Below are 19,829 nucleotides of genomic sequence, written 5' to 3'. Positions count from 1 at the left end.
ATTGCAATCTCAAATATATACAGGTATGGGCCTACAACCTTCCGGCCGGCCGCTAAAGTGACGATAACAAATGACATACATACAATGAGGCACTTAGCTATACATAGACACTAAGGTATCCACAACGCGGGCCTTATGGCTCTGAGCCCGCAATACGGTTTCATTTTATACAACACAACAACATAAATAAACACACACCCGCAAGGCAACCCACGATCGAAAGTGGCAGCACGTGCTCCTCAAATGGGGGACCCCAAACCATCCACTGAAAACCCCTGAGAGGGGAAGGGAAACAGGTCCGGGACTGGGAGAATACCGTGCTCGGAACTGAGGGAGGGAGTAAACTAGGGGGATGGCGCTGGTGAAGCGGGAGGCAACAACGGCGGCTCGCAGATATCCCCGCGGTAGGCGTTCCAGGGGCCCCATATCTGCACCCATGCCCCAGGCTTACCCCGCGCCACATACACCACCTTTTCTCGGAACATGCACCAATCCATGTGTTCTTTCCAGGCCGACACCGCCGGGGACCTCTGGGATCCCCACAGCTGTGCAACGTCCCGTTTAGCCACCATATAGCCCAGAGTCACCCATCGCGTCTGCGGAACCGAGTAATCGGTCGGTTCCCACACATTCAGCAAACATCTCCTCGCTTCAGGCAACAGCGCGACATGCGTAACCGCTCGCAGGACCTCATGCACACCACGCCAGAATTGCTCCACCCTCGGGCATTCCCACAAAATGTGCAAAAAGGTCGCTGAAGCACCACACCCACGCTTACACAATCCGTCCTCGGCATAGCCCATACGCAGAAGCCGTGGCCCCGTCATGTACACCCGGTGGAGTATCTTAAGCTGGACGAAACGAAGGCGAGCCGGGATGGCCACCTCCTTCGGAGAGGCCACCGCGGAAATCCAGTCCTCGTCGTCCAACTCCAGCCCATCGGCAACCCAGGCCTCGCGGAGGCCAGTCAGTAAGCCCGAGCGATCATTTATCAATTTCTTGTAAATGAGGGAGATTGTGCTGTCCGGAACATGGCCATCTAGCACTCGATCCTCCAGGGGGGAGGACTCCGGGATGGAGGCCACGTCTGGGAAGACGGAGCCCAGCGCGTGACGGACCTGCAGGTACCGAAAGTATTCACTGCCCCGCAGCCGAAACTCCGCCTGCAACGTCTCGAATGTTTTAAATCCTCCCCTCGTCCAGAGATCCCCCACTGTACTGATGCCTATAGTGTCCCACTGCTCAAAGCCCTTCGAGGTCCACAGAGAGCCCAACCTCTCAGACGCATACAGCGGTGACGCCCGGGTCAAACGGTCCTTCCAGCCCATAGCTGCATTAGCCGCGTGCCATACTCGCACCATGACACGCGTGGGTCCCGTCAAGCGGGAATCGGGCACACTAGCGTAGAGCGCTCGATTGTAGTCGCCACCGGGCAGGAGCATCTTGTCCATTTCAAATGCCGGGTTGAGGGCGGGCCCATAGAGGCCCTGATTAATTGCAGCTAACTGGGAGGCCCAGTAATACCGTTTAATATCCGGGAGGGCAATCCCTCCGTCGTACCACGGGAGCGTCAACTTTGCCAAGGCTATACGCGGCCTCCCATCCCAGAACAGGCGGCGCTGTAGACCTTCCACTTCACGGAAGTAGCGCGCTGGGACCAAGTCCATAGTGTTCTGGAGAGCGTATAGGAAGCGCGGCAGTGACATCATCTTGAACAACGCCGCCCGGCCGAGCGGCGAAAGTGGCAAGCGCCTCCAGCGCGCGACATCCTCCTTCAAGCGCTGGAGGGGTGGAAGCAAATTTCGCTCGTAGCGGGCCACCGGGTCCAGCGTAATGTAGACACCCAAGTATCGAAATCCCTCCGAGGCAATCTGGATCGGACAGCCCCGCGGGAGGACCGGAGCCTCCCCGGAAAGCACATAGACACAGGATTTGGCCCAGTTGATGACGAGGCCTGAATTGCGGCCAAAAGAGTGCAGAACATCGACCAGGACGATCAGTGATTTGCGCGGGGAGGCTAAGTACAAAAGGATGTCGTCTGCATAGAGAGACACGCGGTCCTCATACTCAGGGGTCCAACGGAGACCTCGGATAGAAGGGTGCCACCGCAGCCACTCTGCCAGGGGTTCCAAGGCCAGTGCGAACAGGAGCGGCGACAGGGGGCAACCCTGTCGCGTGCCCCGTCCCAGCCCGAACGGGGCCGAGACTCGACCATTCACCACCACCTGCGCAAGGGGGTCCGAGTACAACAATTTGACCCAGCTGATGAAACCCGGCCCAAAGCCAAACTTCGCCAGCATCGCCCAGATGTACGGCCACTCGAGTGTGTCGAACGCCATAGTGGCGTCCAAAGACGCCAAGATGGCCGGCTCCCTCACAAACGGAACACGCGCTAGCACGCCGTGCAGGCGTCGCAGATTAAGAGCCGTATTGCGATGGGGGATAAAGCCGGACTGGTCTTGGTGGACCAGGTCGCCCACCACGCCGACCAGCCGGTTGGCGAGCACCTTGGCGAGGATTTTAGGTTCCGCATTCAAGAGCGAGATAGGCCGATAGGATGTGACCCGATCTCGAGGTCTCCCCTCCTTGTGGATGACCACGATGGTAGCCAGACGCTGGTCCGGCGGGAGGGAGCCCCGCGAGTGGGCCGCAAGGAACATTGCGCGGAGGTGGGGTGCCAGTACATCCGGTCGCAGCTTGTATAACTCGATAGGGATGCCGTTCGGGCCCATGGCCTTGCCAGAAGCGACTGAGCGGATGGCGAGGGCGATTTCGTCCGAGGTGGGGGCGGCATCCAGCAACTCCCTGTCCTCCACAGAAAGGGAGGGGAGCGCGATATCACGCAGCAGGGCATGGGAATCCTCCTCCGAGCAGGGAGAAACCGGGGAATATACCTCGCGGAAATAATCCGCGAAGCAAGAGACAATGCCTTCCGGCTCAGTGACACGCACGCCATCCGTCCTCTCAATCAGCGGGACCACACGACTCGCTCTCTCCTTCTTATCCAACCACGCAATCAACTTGCCCGCCTTATCACCCACGTCATACAATCGCCCCTGTTGCTCTCTGCTGAGGCCCCTGGCCGCCTCCGTGACGAGGGCCCTATAGGCCGCCTGCTTAAGGTGCAGAACGTGGAGCGCAGCGTCAGTCACCCCACTCCCCAAATCACCCTCCAATTCAGTAATTTCGGCCTCCACCCGGGTCACCTCCTCCTGTGCGCGCCTCCGGGCATGGGAAATAAAGGAGAGGGCCTCCCCTCTCAGCACTGTTTTGAAAGCCTCCCACAGGGAGATAGCCGACAGGACTGACCCCACATTCTCCTCGAAATACCGTTGTAAGGATTTAATCAAGTCAGCGCGAATAGTGGGGTCGCGCAGGTACCAAGCGTTGATTGGAGCGACCCTGCCCTCCCCCCTCGGGAAAACATCAAAGTGCAACAGGAGCGGGGAGTGATCTGAAATGCCCCTCGCCAAATGGCGCACCTCCCCCACCCTCCCGGCAGAGGCCGCAGGGACAAGGATATGATCAAGCCGCGAAAGGCTACCATGGGCACCCGAATGGAAGGTGTACTGCAGCTGAGTGGGATGCTTTACACGCCAGCAGTCTACCAATCCCAGTGTGTCCAAAAGGCCCGACAGCCACGCCTGTGCCCGGGGGAGGTCCCTAGGGGGATAGCGATCCATAGTCCCAGAAACCACCGCGTTGAAGTCCCCCCCAACCACCAGAAGCCCCCCCGGAAGGTCAAGAAGGAGGCGTCCCAGGTCCGCAAAGGTGGTGGACTGTAACCCCGGTGGGACGTACACTGAGACAAAGACGACCATTTTGCCCTCCATTCTCCCCACCAAAACAGTGTAGCGTCCCCTCTCATCATGGCGCACCTCGTCTATTTCTAGCGGGAGCGAGGTCTTGACCATAATGCCCACCCCTCGTGAGCCTGACGTAAAGCCCGAGTGGGCCACCAAACGATAACCACGTCGATTCATGGCACAAAAGGAGTTACCAATAAGGTGTGTCTCCTGCAGAAAGACCACATCAGGCGAAATCCGTTTCAGATACTGCAGGACCACACCCCGCTTAATCCTATCCCCCAGCCGTTAACATTCCAGGACAACAAAGTCAGGTCCCTACCCCCCATCACTTACAGAAACCATCATTTGTCCCCCCGAGAGCAACTCAAAAACACCGTTACAATAAAGGGTTTGCCTTGCGGTAGAAACGAACCACACCCCACCCCAACCCACCCATCCCAACAGAACTCCCCCCACCCTGCACCCCTGCATGAGCCCAAACAGCCCCCCCAAAGTGCAGTGTGCCTGTCGCCCCATAGAAAGAAAACTAACTAGTCCCCCAGAGGAGGAGGGAGATCCCCCAAGAGACCCCGCACGACCTCCACAGGAGGGGAACTTACCCTAACAGTCAATGGTGACAATAACACAGCCCGGAGCAAGGCCTACCATTAGTCCCTTAGTCCTGATCCGGCGGGCCCTCCCCACCAACCGCTCCCCCCCCGCCCCCCCGGCCCCGATCTCCGGGCAAAGTGTCCAGCCAGTCCCCGGCCGCCTCGGGACGATCAAAAAAGTGCGTACGGCCATCTACCTCCACCCTCAGCTTAGCTGGAAAAAGCATCGAATATTTGAGATTCAGGTCTCGTAGGCGACGTTTGACACCCAGAAAGCTTAGTCTCTGCTTTTGGACCGCCGGGGTGAAGTCAGGATAGAAATTAATATCCATGTTATCAAGTCTGACTGGCCCTTGGAGCCTAGAAGTCTGCAGGATAGCGTCTCTGTCCCTAAAATTGAAGATCCGGGCGATGAGAGGCCTCGGAGGGGCGCCGATCTTAGGCCTACCCCCGGGGACCCTATGGGCCCGTTCCACTGCAAAGAATTTGCTCAGCCCCCGAGGCTGTAGGTGGGTGAGGACCAGGTCCTCCACGAACAGATCCGCTGCCTCCGCCTCTCGTCCCTCCGGTACCCCGATAATGCGGACGTTGTTTCTCCGGGCCCGACCCTCGGAATCCTCCAGTCGACGATTCATCAGGGCGCTCGCCTGGCCAAGCCTGCGCACCTCCTGTGGGAGGGCCGCCACGTCAGTTGTGAGGCCCGAGGTAGAGTGGGCCAAAGAATCGACCCGGTCATTTATTTTGGACAGATCGGCTCTCACGAGGCCCACGTCCACGAGGACCGAGTCGATCTTCTGCGCCAGAGTGTCAAAGCGCTGGTCCACCGAGGCCTTCATCTCGGCGATGGCGCCCATGACGTCCCGGAGGGTCAGGTCCGTGGGCGGAACAGGAGCATCAGTCGGGCCCGTGGGGGACCTACGCAGCACCTCTGGAGATCCCTTCTGGAGGGTGTAGCGGTCCATGTTATTGGATTGTTGGGCCGTGCCACGACGGGTCGACTTCACCTTGGCCCGGTCGCCATCTTGTTTTGTGGCCATGGTCGCAATCCCCAAATCGAGCCAATCTCCTCAGAAAGGGGGCAGACAATCCCGTTCAAGGGCTCCGGGGGGGGGGGCAACCACCGCTCCTCAGGACGAATCGCAGCCGGCGGGCCGGCAGGGCAGCCCAGCGAGGCCACAGCACCGCACACCGCCCCGCGACCCAACCTCGCCTGGCAGCAAGGAGCGCGCAAAAGCGAAAGTGAAAGCGCGGGGCACGCGAGCCACCCAGCCTTGCCCGCCGCTGTTGTTCACTTTGTGACCGGATCGCCCCACAACTCCAGTACGGGGGGCCGGCGTGGAGAAGGCCGCAAACCTCAATCGATGCTCCTGCCGGTGTCCGAGGTCCGATTTGAAAACGGAAAACGGGCGTCACCTCTGCACGGGCTCACAAATACAGTCCCCTCATCTGGGACAGGATTCTGTCAGGATTTATGCAGGAGGTCGCGGAGGTCCTCGGGAGCCTCGCACCTACGCGGCCATCTTGGTTGCGCGCTAGGCTCCTCCCCGAAACCGAGAAATTTGAAGAGAGACCAGGACAAATTTGAGGAGGGCCAACAGTTCCTGATGTAGTATCAGAATATTGTCCAGATAAATGATCTGTCTGAAACCCCTAGCATGTAGAAATTCCACCACTAGTCACATGATGGTGAAACACCAAAGTGCGGAGGAGAGCTGGAAAGGCAGTGCCACAAATTCATAAACCTGAAGGTCCCAGATGAACGGCAGGAAGCTACAATGTGGGGATAAAATCAGGATGGTGAAATATGCATCCTTGAAATCCAGATGCACCATCCAGTGTTTTTATTAAAAAATGTCCCTCATAGGTTGGAGGCCCACCATCTTAAAATAGTGGTAGACCAGCCATTGGTTGAACTCCCCTAAATTATTCAGTGGCCACATACCTTTCTTTTTCTTTTTTACCAAGAACAAATTGCTGAGGAAACCTCCCTGATGTATAACCATATTATGTAGGACTGTGGGAACGATCGCTGCTTTGTCCAAGAGAGAACTTACCTTTTGGTAAATCAGATGACAGTCTGCAGCTGAATAAGTAATAGGGAGAGCTTCTTCTGGCCTGAATGAGTGTCCTATGGAACACGATCCAGAAATTGTTTGCAAGACTCATGCATCCCCTGTTGTCTCTCTTTAAGTGTGGCAAAACAGTCACAGCTGCCCCCCCCCCCCACTTTTGTTGGGGTGAAAAAAAATATCCTTCTTATCTGATTCCCCACCTGGGGAGTTAGGAGCTCCGCTGAAACTGACTCTGCGACTCCTGCCATAGGTCGGGATGAAAACTCAAGTTCGCTCTGGTCCTGTTACTGGTATTTCTGTTGGCAGCCATCTGAGAATCTGTGGGATGCTTGGGAAAAGGTACAGCTGGAAGAGTGCCCCTGCCTCTGCTGACCCCTACAAAAACGTGTTTGTTGATCACCCGTTTTATAGAATGTTGGGCTTTGTCCAAAGAGGAAAATGTTGTGACAAAGATGCCCAATTCCTTAATAAATAGGTTTCCAAAAAGGCCCCCGTCGGCTATTGATCCTGCTTCTGAGCCGGCCAAGTCTCCCAATTTGGAATCAATTTATGAGAGGAGAGACCATCTTCTCTCTGAGCAAGCACAATTCGCATTACTTGTTGAGCTTTGCACCGTTGGTAATGGTTATTTCTCTATAAGGCTTCAATGGGTGAAGTTAGGCCTGAGCTATTTTCCAGATTACCCAATGCACTTGGTCAATCTACAATGCAGGGTTAATCGACCGGACTACCTGCTGATTTTACGGCACGCCTTTTTTCCAATGGAGACACAATTTTCTTATCATCTTGACTATTTGTGTGCATCATGTTCTGAAAAGCAGAGTAACTAAGCTCTGAGTAGAGCAGAGCACACATGGTTGCTGGCAGGAAGACGCCGAGAACATGCTTTGGCCTAATGAAGTATTACGGGTAGGTAATTGAGGGAAATTGATAACGTGTGAGCGCTCAGTCCATCGAAGCTCTCCCACCGGAGTCCTGCTCCATTGTTTATTACTGTTCCTTGTAATGTGCTCCTCCCTGCTATCTCCTAGCATGTAAGATACAGTGCACTGAAGAGGGAGCACGTCTTTTTTCCCCCCCTGCACCTCTGTGGCACTTCAGATCCTTTGTATAGACTAATGCAATGTCAAGCTTGAAGAGTATCTCCTGCTGCTAACTCACATGGCTGCTAAATGTACAGTCACAACACCTTAAAATGTACACTGCAATGCTGTTGATCTGGAATGATTAAGAGGGGAGGCATGGAGAAGTAGCAGACAAGCCTTTTGATAGGAATGAGGTATGAGTGAAGGAAGCCTCTTTTGTCTAGTTAATCATGAAAGAGAATAACTGTGAATATAGGATTACTGCTGACAGGCTGGAGACAACATTATAAATCCTAAGAACTCACACACATGGACTCCATGACCCTGTGAGTTTCCATTCATCCTCCCTTGCCTCCCTTTCTGTTTGTCAATAGTGCTGTTGCTCTCATGAGCTTCATCATTGAATTTATTTATCTCATTCCTTAATTTTTGCTTTCCTGATTTTAATCATTGAGGAAACTTGTTAGGTCGAGCCTAGCAGCAGCGTGGCTGCGCCACTTGGTCTGCGAGGCATGCTGTATTAGGGTATGCACTTGAAGCCCCGCCCACTCTCCGCCCATATTTATCATTGGCTTTGTGTCATTGTCCTTCTTAAATGGTTGCTTCTGATTCGTAAATGGGCTTGTTAGTCCGGCCTTGGTACCGCCTTGTCTCCATTTGCTACGGCCCATAACGACTGGACGTTTTACTTGGCTTGTTACATGGCCTTCTTTATCTAGGGGGTGAGCACTACTTTTGTTATTGTCACTGATAGGGACAATGGCGGCTGCTTTTTTGGGAATCTGCATAATGATTGCTGCTCCCGCTTTAGAGACACTGCAATCTTTTTTACATTTTAATTTTATTTATCTTTCATGTTGAGCACAGCGTCCACTTCTGGGACACTGCACTCTGTGTAATTAAAAAAATAAAACTTTAATAGTGAGCGTGTTGTCAGTTTCAGGGACACTGTGCTCAGTGTTAAATTTAAAAATAAATAAACCGAGAGCTGTGTACTTGAATCTGTGCCGCGGTCAGTTTTAAAGTTAAAAAAAAATTGCTAATAGCTTAAACTCGTGTAAATGCGAGCCCTATGGCATTGCAAATGCTTGTTTGTTAATGTGAACTGTCTTTTGTACCCTCATGTTACCTAATTTAACTATTTATATAAATTTGAATAGAAAAATATACACACACTTGTCCTATTCTGTTTCTGTCCTGCATTGTTTTGTTATGTTTGCTCGTTTTGTTTTGAATTTGTTATCCACAATTTTTTTGAATTAAGTTTTACAATTTATTTGAGCGAGGCCACCACTTTGGGTCCTAAGAATTGAATGGTCAAAAAACTAAAACCGATTGGTATATAAAGAAATTCCCATGTAGGCATCTTTACCTGACATTAGTCTCACCCAAGCCTTCAAGGGTACATTGGGTTACCCAATTGTTTGAGTAGGGTTAGACTTATGGCAAGCGTTCCTCCCATCACCTTTTGTATGTTTGATGTAGCACCCTAAGTGACAAGGGCCCAGACGTGGGTTCCATGCACAATATGCCACTGAAACCATGCTACACACAACTTAAGAGCCCTAATGAGGGTGCACCCTATGTTTGGTTGAATTTGTCCAGTTCAGGGAGGAGTTGGCCTGACAGTTTGGGCTGGACTGGTCTTGTTGGAGCTGGGTCAAGACAGATTTTCATATAGCTAGGTCCAAATTGAGGTGGCAGGGTGTGCAAAATTGCCCACAGGTTGAATTACTTTAAGTCCACACACCTTATAGAATAGTGGCACAATGATTGTGTTATGTAACCAGAGATGCCATCAGTGATGCCATCAATGATGTCATTTAACATGTCATGAGTGATGTATTATGTGAGGTCATAAGCAGTGCATGGCAGGGTTGCAAATTATAGCTAGCACAGAACCATATGAATAAATGGTGGATATCAGAGGTGTTTGTCTTTTTAAACACCTTATATACACACTTCATTGTAACACCAATTGACCTTTTGTTTTTTAATGAATTTCTATCTTTTTGACTGTAAGTTTAGATCTTATTAGCATGGCTAACTATTTTGTCAGTTTAACCTTTATTTTTTCATTGAATAAGCGACTGAGAAGATGGGTAGGCTGAGGAAAGAGATGTGGAAAGGGGACACTGTACTTATGTAGCTGTTTTTCTCGTGAACTAATTTTAGGCCCTTTTAAAATACATTATGCCTCAAATTAAAAACCCACATCTCCCTTCACATTTTCAACCCTCTTCTTTCATACCTGCATTAACACCTCAAAGCTTATTTCCTCCAGTATGTTCTTCAGGTAAGGTTTTAAATTCAATAGATTCTCTTCTAACAAAAAGGCATCACTGTGGTCTAGAATACAAAATGTTAGCACTCTAGTTGTTCATTAGACCTCTGGGGTGATGCTGCAGTTGATTACTAAGGAATTAACTGAAAGACTACTGCTGGTGGTGCTGGAAGTACATGCTTAACTCTGCATGTCAAAATGTTTTACTGAGATAGATGATGAAGATATTTGAGAACTCATAAAAAATGTGACCTCACTTTAGCTTTCTAGAGCACTAACCATAGTTTATTTGACAAGTAGAAACCTATCATTCTTTTTTTGCAGTATCCTCTTTAGCAAATGCTCTCAGCTTTAAAGCTCTGACTCTATCAAGATGGCTTTCATATGTGCACACTTTGTCTTAAATTCAGAATGTTAGCACTCTAGTCGCACAGTCAAACTCTTTATCACTAGGAAGTAGGGTTGCCACCTGGCTGGTTTTCAAGCACCACCACATGTATTTTGATGACCCCCAGTACAAATATAAGGAAAATCACCTAAAACTGTGTTCAAGAGCTACGTTAATGATCCCTGCCTGTTAGTTATAGTAAACAAAGAGAGAAAGATCATGTTACACATGAATACACACAATTTTGTTTAAAGTCCTATTTACTATCAGGGCTAAGCCTTTGCATACTTTTAAAACATCGACAAATGTATTCTTTGCAAAGTGGCAATCCTACTAGGGAGCTACCTGACAGGCTGCTGCTGGTGATGAAAGTCCCTTTCAGTCTGCATGTCAGAATTTTTTATTTCAGATGTATGAGGGGAATATTTGAGAACTCATAGAAAATGTTTCCTCATTTTAGCTTTTTAGAGCATCAACCATAATTTGTATGACAAAAAGAACAGCTTCAGTTTGTTTAATTTTAACAGAAAATTGTTAGGTTTTACATCTTTGATTCAATCAAGGTAGTTTTAGTTGTCCCACAATTTTTTCATCAGTGATATCATTTGAGATGGCATCAGTGATGTCATCAGTGATGTCACCAATCATGTCATGAATGATATAATATGTGACATCATCAGCAGTGCATTGCGGGGGAGCGAGTTATAGTTAGCTGAACTAACTATAACGGTCAAATTTCACTGGTTTTGTACGACTGAAATGTCCAACTAATTATAACGTCCCTGAAACCTGTGGTTTTTTCAGTGAATTTCTAAGGTTTTTTAAATGCTAATTTCTAGCTTTAACGTCCCTGAAATCTATGGCTTTTCAGTGAATTTCGAAGGTTTTTTTAATGCTAATTTCTAACTATAACGTCCCTGAAACCTATGGTTTTTTCAGTGAATTTTAAATGCTAATTTCTAACTATGCCTTCAGAGGTAGGACATGTGCAGAAAGAGGAAGGAAGGCGCAGAAAGAAGCAACAGTAATGCAGTTAGAGGCAACAAAAGTCCAGAAAGACGAAGAAAATTGCAGAAAGAAGCAAGAGATATGCAGAACAAACCAACAGAGGTGCCTTGTTGCAAAGTCATCCTGTGCCCCCAACTTTTTGCTGATTGGTACTGGTGGTAACTGACTCTGACTAACCAGGCCCAGAGCCAGTTCTATGCTAAAAGACACTTAGAATACAGTGAAAACACCTACATACACTAGGGTACACTACGGGTTGGGGTACCCTTGTGATTGGCATTGCCTCTCCTGTAAGGCCCTAGTATATCATAGGGCAGGGGGATAAAACTACCTCTAAGTCAGAGGTGCAGAAACATGCTACTTTAAGTAATAGTCGCATTTGCAGAGTGGTAGGGAAAGGATGCTGGGCCTCTGACCAGCGCTCAAGAATTCCGCTGCATAGGACATACAGAAGGTACCAGGAGGGTTTCTTGGCCCCCAAAGTCCCTCAGGAGTAAATTGGACCTTATCCCCCATCCCGTAGTCTGCCAGTAGGCGTGTTTGCAGAAAGGTGGAGAAAGGTGGGCATGGCATCCGAAGACGTTTTAGAAATCTCACTGTGTTGGACTTACTGAAGGTAACAAGAGGGGACATCCCTGGGGGCCAACTTCTCCTCCAATTACCTCCAGTAAGTCCTACACAGCAGGATTGCTAAGTTCTTATAGCAGGCCACGCTCCTTTTGCCCATCGCTCTGCAAACGCGCTCCCTGGCACGCTACTGGATGGGGATTGAAGTCTCCTTCCCTGCTGGGGTCCTTTTGCAGCCAACTGGCCTTCCTCTTACCTCCAGTAAGCCCCACACAGTGGGATTACTGAGAGGTGGACACAGGCCATGCCCCCTTTCTCCACTACTCTGCAGACGCACCTCCCGGTGCGTTCTGGGTTCGGGGATTAAGTCACCTTGAATCCTGAGGGTCCATGGGGGCCAACCAGCCCACCAGGTATCTCTAGTAGGCACCACAGAGCTGCCTTGCAGAGAGGTGTTCCGAGGCCATGCCCCTTTTTACACCACTCTGCAAACGTGGGTCCTGGTGTACTTCTGCTCGGAGGATGAAGTCCACTTGTGTCCTCAGTACACAAGAGGACCTCATTGCCCCACCAGCAGTGCACCAAGAGGCGCGTTTGCAGAGTGGTGTAAAAAGGGGCGTGGCCTCGGACCACCTCTCTGCAACCCAGCTCTGTGGCGCATACTTGAGGTACCTGGTGGGCTAGTTGGCCCCCATGGACCCTCAGAATTCAAGGGGAATTTATTCCCCAACGTACAACATGCCAGGGGGAGCGTTTGCAGAGTGGTGCAGGGAGGGGGCTGGGCCTCCGGCGAGATGCCGGCTTTTTTTTATATTACATTTTTTAGAAGGGGGCTGTGTGACCCCCTTCTTTTACTATTTTTGGGCCCCTCGGGACCCCGTCCCCCAGGGCCTGACCCCTATTTTGTAAACAAAAGAAATATGGGAAGGGCGCAGCGTGGCTCCCCTTCCGAGGCCAATTTCAGCCCTGGGGACCCCATCCCCCGAGGCCCGGTCATTCTTTTTTTTTCAAAGCAAAGAGAGGGGGGCCACGTGACCCCCCTCCCAGGCCACTCCTGCCCTTTTCGTTGGGGACTGTGGGGGGAGCCCCAATGCCCCCACGGTACCGCCGGCTCCCCGCCTTCTGCGGGAGCCGGCATTGCTTTTGAGCAAGGGGAGCTGCTAACATGCAGCTCCCGTTGCTCAAAAGCAATACTGATTTGCTTCGTTGAAGCGAGAGCAGGTTTCCCTTTCTCCACCACTCTGCAAACGCAACTACTAGTTGAAGAAGGATTTGCAATGTAATAGGTTTCACATTTGCAAGAGTTAGAGCTATTGACATTGTAAATGTTTTTTACTAATGTTTTTGGTGTAAAGTGGATGTACGTTATGTGTAGTGGCATTATGTGGTATGTTTTGCAGTGAAACTTTGTGAATAGAGAAGTATGAGGTATTTAGTGTATAGGAATTATGTGGAGTGGGATTATATGTTTTGGAGAGTAATTATGTGGTATTGTAGTTGTGTTGTGGAGTGGTAACCTCAAGTTTAGGCTTCCTCGTTTCCATAGATGCTAAACTATAAACTCAATGAGGCCCAAAAAAGAAGGAACCACTGAGGAGCACTTTTGGACCTAGTCGAGGTATGAGCAGGGCACTGGAATTATGTGACTGTTTGGCTGCACCAATTTTCACATAATTAAACATTTTCCACATTTGCCAAATATTCCATCATCTGCTGTCTAATCTGCAGATTTGAACAAAAAAAGACCTGTTTCTAGCTCAAACGGCTCAAATGTTCCCAAAAAAGCAGCTTCATGTGTTACAACATGGTGGAAGGCCATTTGCAAAGCTGGAATGGTCACGTGTTACTTAATGCTAAATGTGGGTGTTAAATTGGTACTAATGGTGCACACACCTCTCTTCTTTCTGTGCCTCTCTTGCCTCTTTCTGTATTTCTCTTGCATCTTTCTGCACATTTCTTCCTCTTTCTGCACCTCACTGTCTTCTTTCTGTACTTCACTTACCTTTTTCTGCACTTCTCTTGTCCCTTTCCGCACCCCACTTGCCTCTTTCAGCACCTCTGTTGCTTTTTTCTGCAGACCCCTTGCTTCCTTCTGCATCTCACTTGCCTCTTTCTGAACCTCACTATTTTTTTTCTGCACCTCTCTTGCTTCTTTCTGCACCTCTGTTGCTTCTTTCTGAACTTCTCTTGCCTCTTTCTGCACCCTTCTTGTATCTTTCAGCAACTCTGTTGTTTCTTTCTGCACTTCTCTTCCGTCTTTCTGCACCCCTCTTGCCTCTTTCTGTACTTGTCTTGCCACTTTGTGCACCTCTCCTACCTTTTTCTGCAACGCTCTTGCCTCTTTTTGCACCTCTGTTAGTTCTTTCTGCACTGCTCTTGCTTCTTTCTGTACCTTACTTGCCTCTTTCTATACTTCTCTTGCTTCTTTTTATACCGCTGTTGGTTCTTTCAGCAATTCTCTTGCCTCTTTCTGCACTTCTCTTCCTTCTTTCTGTACCCCTCTTGCCTCTTTCTGTAACTTTCTTGCCTCTTTGTTCACCTCTCCAACCTCTTTCTGCACCCCTCTTTCCTCTTTGTGCACCTCCGTTGGTTCTTTCTGTACTGCTTTTGCTTCTTTTTGTACCTCACTTGCCTCTTTCTGCACTTCTCTTGCTTCTTTCTACTCCTCTGTTGCTTCTTTCAGCAATTCTCTTGCCTCTTTCTGCACTTCTCTAGCTTGTTTCTGCACTTCTCTGGAGCCTTTCTGCACCCCTCTTGCCTCTTTCTTTATCCCTCTTCCCTCTTTCTGCACCTCTCTTGCCTCTTTCTGCACCCTTGTTCCCTCTTTCAGCACCTTTCCTGCCTATTTCTGCACCTCTCGTGCTTCTTTCTGTACCTCTGTTGCTTCTTTCTGCACTTCTCTTGCCTCTTTCTGCACCCTTGTTACCTCTATCAGCACCTTTCATGCCTGTTTCTGCACCTCTCGTGCTTCTTTCTGCACTTCTCTTGCCTCTTTATGCACCCTTCACGTGTCTTTCAGCACCTCTGTTGCTTCTTTCTGCACTTCTCTTCCTTCTTTCTGCACCCCTCCTGCCTCTTTCTGTACCCTTTGCACGTCTTTCAGCACCTCTATTGCTTCTTTCTGCACTTCTCTTCCTTTTTCTGCACCCCTCCTGCCTCTTTCTGTACCTCTCTTGCCAATTTGTGCATCTCTCCTACCTCTTTCTGCACCACTCTTGCCCCTTTTTCCACCTCTATTGGTTCTTTTTTCACCTCTTTTGCAAATGTATGCATCCCTCATGCCTCCTTCTACACCCCTCTTCCCTATTTCTCCACCTCTCTTGCATCTTTCTGCACTTCTATTGCTTCTTTCTGCACTGCTCTTACTTCTTTCTGTACCTCTCTTGCAAATGTCTGTATCCCTCTTCCTGCACCTCTGTTGCTTCTTTCTGTACTTCTCTTGCCTCTTTCTGCACCCCTCTTGCCTCTTTAAGCACCTCTGTTGCTTCTTTCTGCATTTCTCTTGCTTTTTTCTACACCCCTCTTGCCTCTTCCTGTACCCCTTTTGCCTTTTTGTGTACCTCTCCTGCCCCTTCCTGCACCTCGCTTGCCGTTTTCTGCAGTTCTCTTGCCTCTTTCTACACCTCTTTTGCTTCTTTCTGTACTTTTCTTGCTTCTTTCTGTACCCCTCTAGCCTCTTTCTGCACCTCTGTTGGTTCTTTCTGCACCTCACATGCTTCTTTCTGCACTTCTGACTTAGAGATAGTTTTAATTCCCCTGCCCTATTTCATACTAGGGCCTTACAGGGGAGGTCATGCCAATCACAGGGCTACCCCAACCCATAATGTACCCTAGTGTATGTAGGTGTTTTCACTGCATTCAAAGTGTCTTTTAGCATAGTACTGGTACTGGGCCCAGTCAGTTACCACCCGAACCAGTCAGCAAAAAGTTGGGGGCACAGGATCACTTTGCAACAAGACCTCTTTCTGCACCTCTGTTGGTTCTTTATGCATTTCTCTTGCTTCTTTCTGCACCTTTCTTCCTCTTTCTGCATATGTCCAACCTATGTAGGCATAGTTAGAAATTAGCATTTGAAAAACCTTTGAAATTCACTGAAAAAAACATAGGTTTCAGGGACGTTATAGTAAGAAATTAGCATTTAACACACTTTTGAAATTCACTGAAAAAACCATAGGTTCAAGGGACATTATAGTTAGAAATTAGAATTTAAAAAACCTTAGAAATTCACTGAAAAAACACAGGTTTCAGGGACGTTATAGTTAGTTGGACATTTCAGTCATACAAAATCAGAGAAATTTGTCCGTTAAAGTTAGTTGAAGTAACTATAACTCACGCCCCCTGCTGATGACTTCACATATTACATTCCTCATAACATGGTCAATGACATCACTGATGACATCACTGATGTGATATATATATATCCAGGGGAGCCGAAACGTTATGGCCGTCGCTCTGGGCAAATAAACGAATGAAAATTGCACCTTTATTTTGGTTCGTGTACTTACTTCGCAAGCAATAGAAGGACTTTCGAAGCTGGTGGAAGTGGTTACTTGGATATATATATATGGCATGAGTAGAGCCCCCTTCCCCAGCCCATTTTGGCCCCTGGGGACTTCATCCCCTGGGGCTGCATATATTAATGAAAGGGAGGGGACCACAGGAGTGGCCCTAAGCGACCCCATCCCTTGTGGCCAAATTTGTAAAAGTGGGAGGGGTCCACATGGCCCACTCTCTCTCCAAGCATCTAAAGGCTCATTGATCCCATCCGCAGAGCCAAGTAATAAAATAAAAGGAGGTAGGGCACGTGGCCCTCCTCCAGGAGCCTACTTAGATCCCAGGGACACCATTCCCCAGGACCAAAATATAAGTAAAAGGAGAGTGGGGGCCACACCGATCCTTAAGAGGCCCTTGGGACACCTTACTCCAGGGCCGTTACTTTAATTAAAAGGGAGGGGAGGCACTTGGCCCCTCTGCCCGAGCCTTTAAAGGCCCACTTACTGTGTGCCGGGACCAGGAAAACATGCAATTGCTTCCTTCTGATGGAAGCATTTTAAAATATCCTGCCAAGCAGGAGCAAACACATAAGTCTGCTCCCAGCTGGCGGGATATATAAAAATGCTACAGCCGACTGGTAGAAGACACTGATGCAGACAGGGAAACAGAGCCCATACTGTTCCCACCTAAAGAGTAAGCATAAATAGCTACTCCCTCTGGGCAGTGCCTGCTCCTGCACTATGGATGGAGCCAACTGAAGCCGCAAGGGTCCTGATACCCCTGTGGCTCATAACATGTGCTATGTGAGTTTCCTGGGAGAGCATCAGGGCACACACCTCTTGCCCCGGGGAATGGGCTCCCCAGGGCTAAGAAGGCTCAGGCAGGGGGACTGGAGCTGCGCAGCCACCCTTCTTCTTTAAAAAAAAAACGCCCCAAGGGATGGAGTCCCTAGGGCCAATTAAGGCTTGGGAAAGGGGCCTGTATGCCCACTATCCCCCTTAGAATTTTGCCTTGGAGGATAGGTCCCTGATGCCCCAGAAGGTTTGGGGAGGGTGATTGAACAGCCCCCTCCTTTGGTTTACCCCGAGGGATGAGGTCTCTGGGGCCAGAATAGGTTTGGTGAGGGGAGCTGCATGCCCTACTGCATGCCCTACTCCCTTGTTTAATTGTATTTGGCCCCACAGGGTTTGTTTCCCGGGGCCTTTTAGGGCTTGAGGAGGGAGACCATTTGTCCCCCTCCTCTTGTTATTGAAACTGGCCCTGGAAGATGGGGTCGCTAGGGCCAACTAAGAATCAGGAGAGGGGCTACATGGCCCGCTTAATATATATGCTTTGACCACAGGGGATGGGGTCCCAGGAACCCAAAGGTCAACCCTTCCCTGTGCACGCCACAGGGTGTGCACAGGGTGGGATTGGTAGCCTGCCTGGAGCGAGCCCTGTTGCTAACTCCCTACTACACATAGGCAAAGGTCAAACACAGTGTGGGGATGGATGCCTGTGGGGAATTGGAATCAGGGCCTGGCTCCACAGGCCGTGGGCAGGGTGGGGTTTTCTGCCTGTAGGGGGTGTTGGCTGCCTATGGGTGGGTTGGCCAAAGGGACTGGCCACATGCCCTGTTGCAAATTGCCAAAGAACGAGCGCAGTGTGGGGTTGACTGCCTGTGGGGAGTTGGATGCAGAGCCAGGCTGCAAGCCAGGCCATGTGGCTAACCCCACACTTCTCATGATCAAAGGCTGTGTGCTGCATGGGGTTGGCTGTCTGCGGGAAGGTGGATAAAGCCAGATCCTGTGCCCAACCCCACACCCCGCACGATGAAAGTCTGTGTGTAGCAAGGGGTTGGCTGCCTGTGAGAGCGTTGGCTGCCTCCGGTGGGGTTGGCCACAGAGCCTGGCCACAGGCTCTGTGGACAACCCCCTGCTGTGCATGGCCTTTGGCTGTGCACTGTTTGCTGTTGGCTGCTGCCTGGGGGAGTTTGCCATCTGAAATGACATGATTTGTGACAAGAGTGTGCATGGTAGAGAGCTGAGGTATAGTGAAAACTCTGCCAGAAAAATAAACTTTTGAGGTGAGCATAATGTCAGTGTTGTTGTAGGGTGCTCCATATAAAGGAGATGCTGTCCACCTAAACTTGGAAACTACATATATATGTATTTTAAAATAAACCTCAGAAATTCACTGAGGAAAGCATAATTACATTGAGATTTTGACTACAATATAAAACTGAAACCCCTCTAAAATTCAGTGGTTATGGTTAGGTAAAGTTACCATAACATCATGCACTTCATATTAACTCACATGACATCACTGATAACATCTCAAATGACATCATTAATGAAAAAATCAGTAAAGAATGCCTATTGTTTTCTCAGTGATAATCATCATTGCTTTGTTTGCCCTAAACCACATAGCTCTGGCGGACTTTGATGAGCCAAAGAGATCAACCCTTATAATGTTTGGCGTACTGACCATCGCAGTGAGGATCTATCATGATCGTTGGGGCTACGGAGTGTACTCTGGACCAATTGGAACAGCGGTACTTATGATCTCAGTGAAATGGGTGAGTGTTCTTCAATATCAATTACTGGTTGAAATTTTCACTATGATGCATATTTTTCAGTTTTGATTTCTTGTAGCATAAACTAGATTCATGTGTATTGAGCACCATTCTCTAATTGCAAAAGATATAATATTTTAACACTGAGAAAATGCAAATATCTTTTGAACATTTATGATACAAGAGATTCACACCTTATTAGCTGCTTAGTTTAAAGTGATTAGCATTATTCATATTTAGTTCTGGTTCCACTGTGATTGACTTGGCCCTTTCTGCAGGGTCATATTCAAACTGTTTTGCCTTCACCCGCCTGTTTTCTGAATCTATTTTTATTGGCTTTTAGAACTCTGCACGCTCTACCTAACCAGCACTAACGTCCTTGTACACTCTCCTTTAAACATGGTGAAAATTGGTTTACACCCAATTGCCACAGTTTATTTACTTATTAGTCCCTAGTAAAGTGATACTACATTTACCCAGGGTCTGTGTATTAACTAGCTGTGTGGACCTACAGCACTGATTGAACCACCCACTTAAGTAGCTTTTTAACCATGTCCTAGGCTTCCTATAGCAGCCTGTGTGTGCAGTTTAAATTGACAATTGGACCTTGAGCTTCCGTTTTAATACATATAAGTCACTCTTAGGGTAGGCCCTAAACAGGGCAGATGTAGTGTACTTAAAAACTTTTAACTTTTACATGTCCTGGGACTGAAAAACTCTTAAATTCATTTTTTCGCTACTAGAAGGCCTACCTCTCCCATAGGATAACATTAGGTTACCTTATTACATTTAATAGGTGATAACGTTTGTTTCGGAGGAGGTAGGAATGTCATGTTTTTTGTCTGAGGTTGTAATCTAAAACCCTCTTCAATAGTAAAGTCAGATTTTAAGTCACAATTCTGAAAATGGCACAAATATAAAGTTGGCATTTTCTGTCTGAACCATTTGGTGTCTTCAGCCTGGTCCTGGGACACATGA

General features: G+C 49.0%; 1 protein-coding gene across 1 annotated transcript in view; it reads left to right on the top strand.

The window, feature by feature from the left end:
- The window catches only part of MYMK (myomaker, myoblast fusion factor), a 121,377-nt gene that overhangs the window by 41,781 nt on the left and 59,767 nt on the right, over positions 1–19,829 (top strand). Inside the window, exon 3 of the mRNA XM_085612505.1 lies at positions 18,706–18,854. Coding sequence (XP_085468631.1) covers positions 18,706–18,854 — 149 coding nt within the window. The remainder of the gene's footprint in view (positions 1–18,705; positions 18,855–19,829) is intronic.

Source organism: Triturus cristatus, chromosome 1_2 (assembly GCF_964204655.1).
Source record: "Triturus cristatus chromosome 1_2, aTriCri1.1, whole genome shotgun sequence".
NCBI classification, from domain to species: domain Eukaryota; kingdom Metazoa; phylum Chordata; class Amphibia; order Caudata; family Salamandridae; genus Triturus; species Triturus cristatus.
This window is presented reverse-complemented; position numbering and strand designations above follow the sequence as displayed.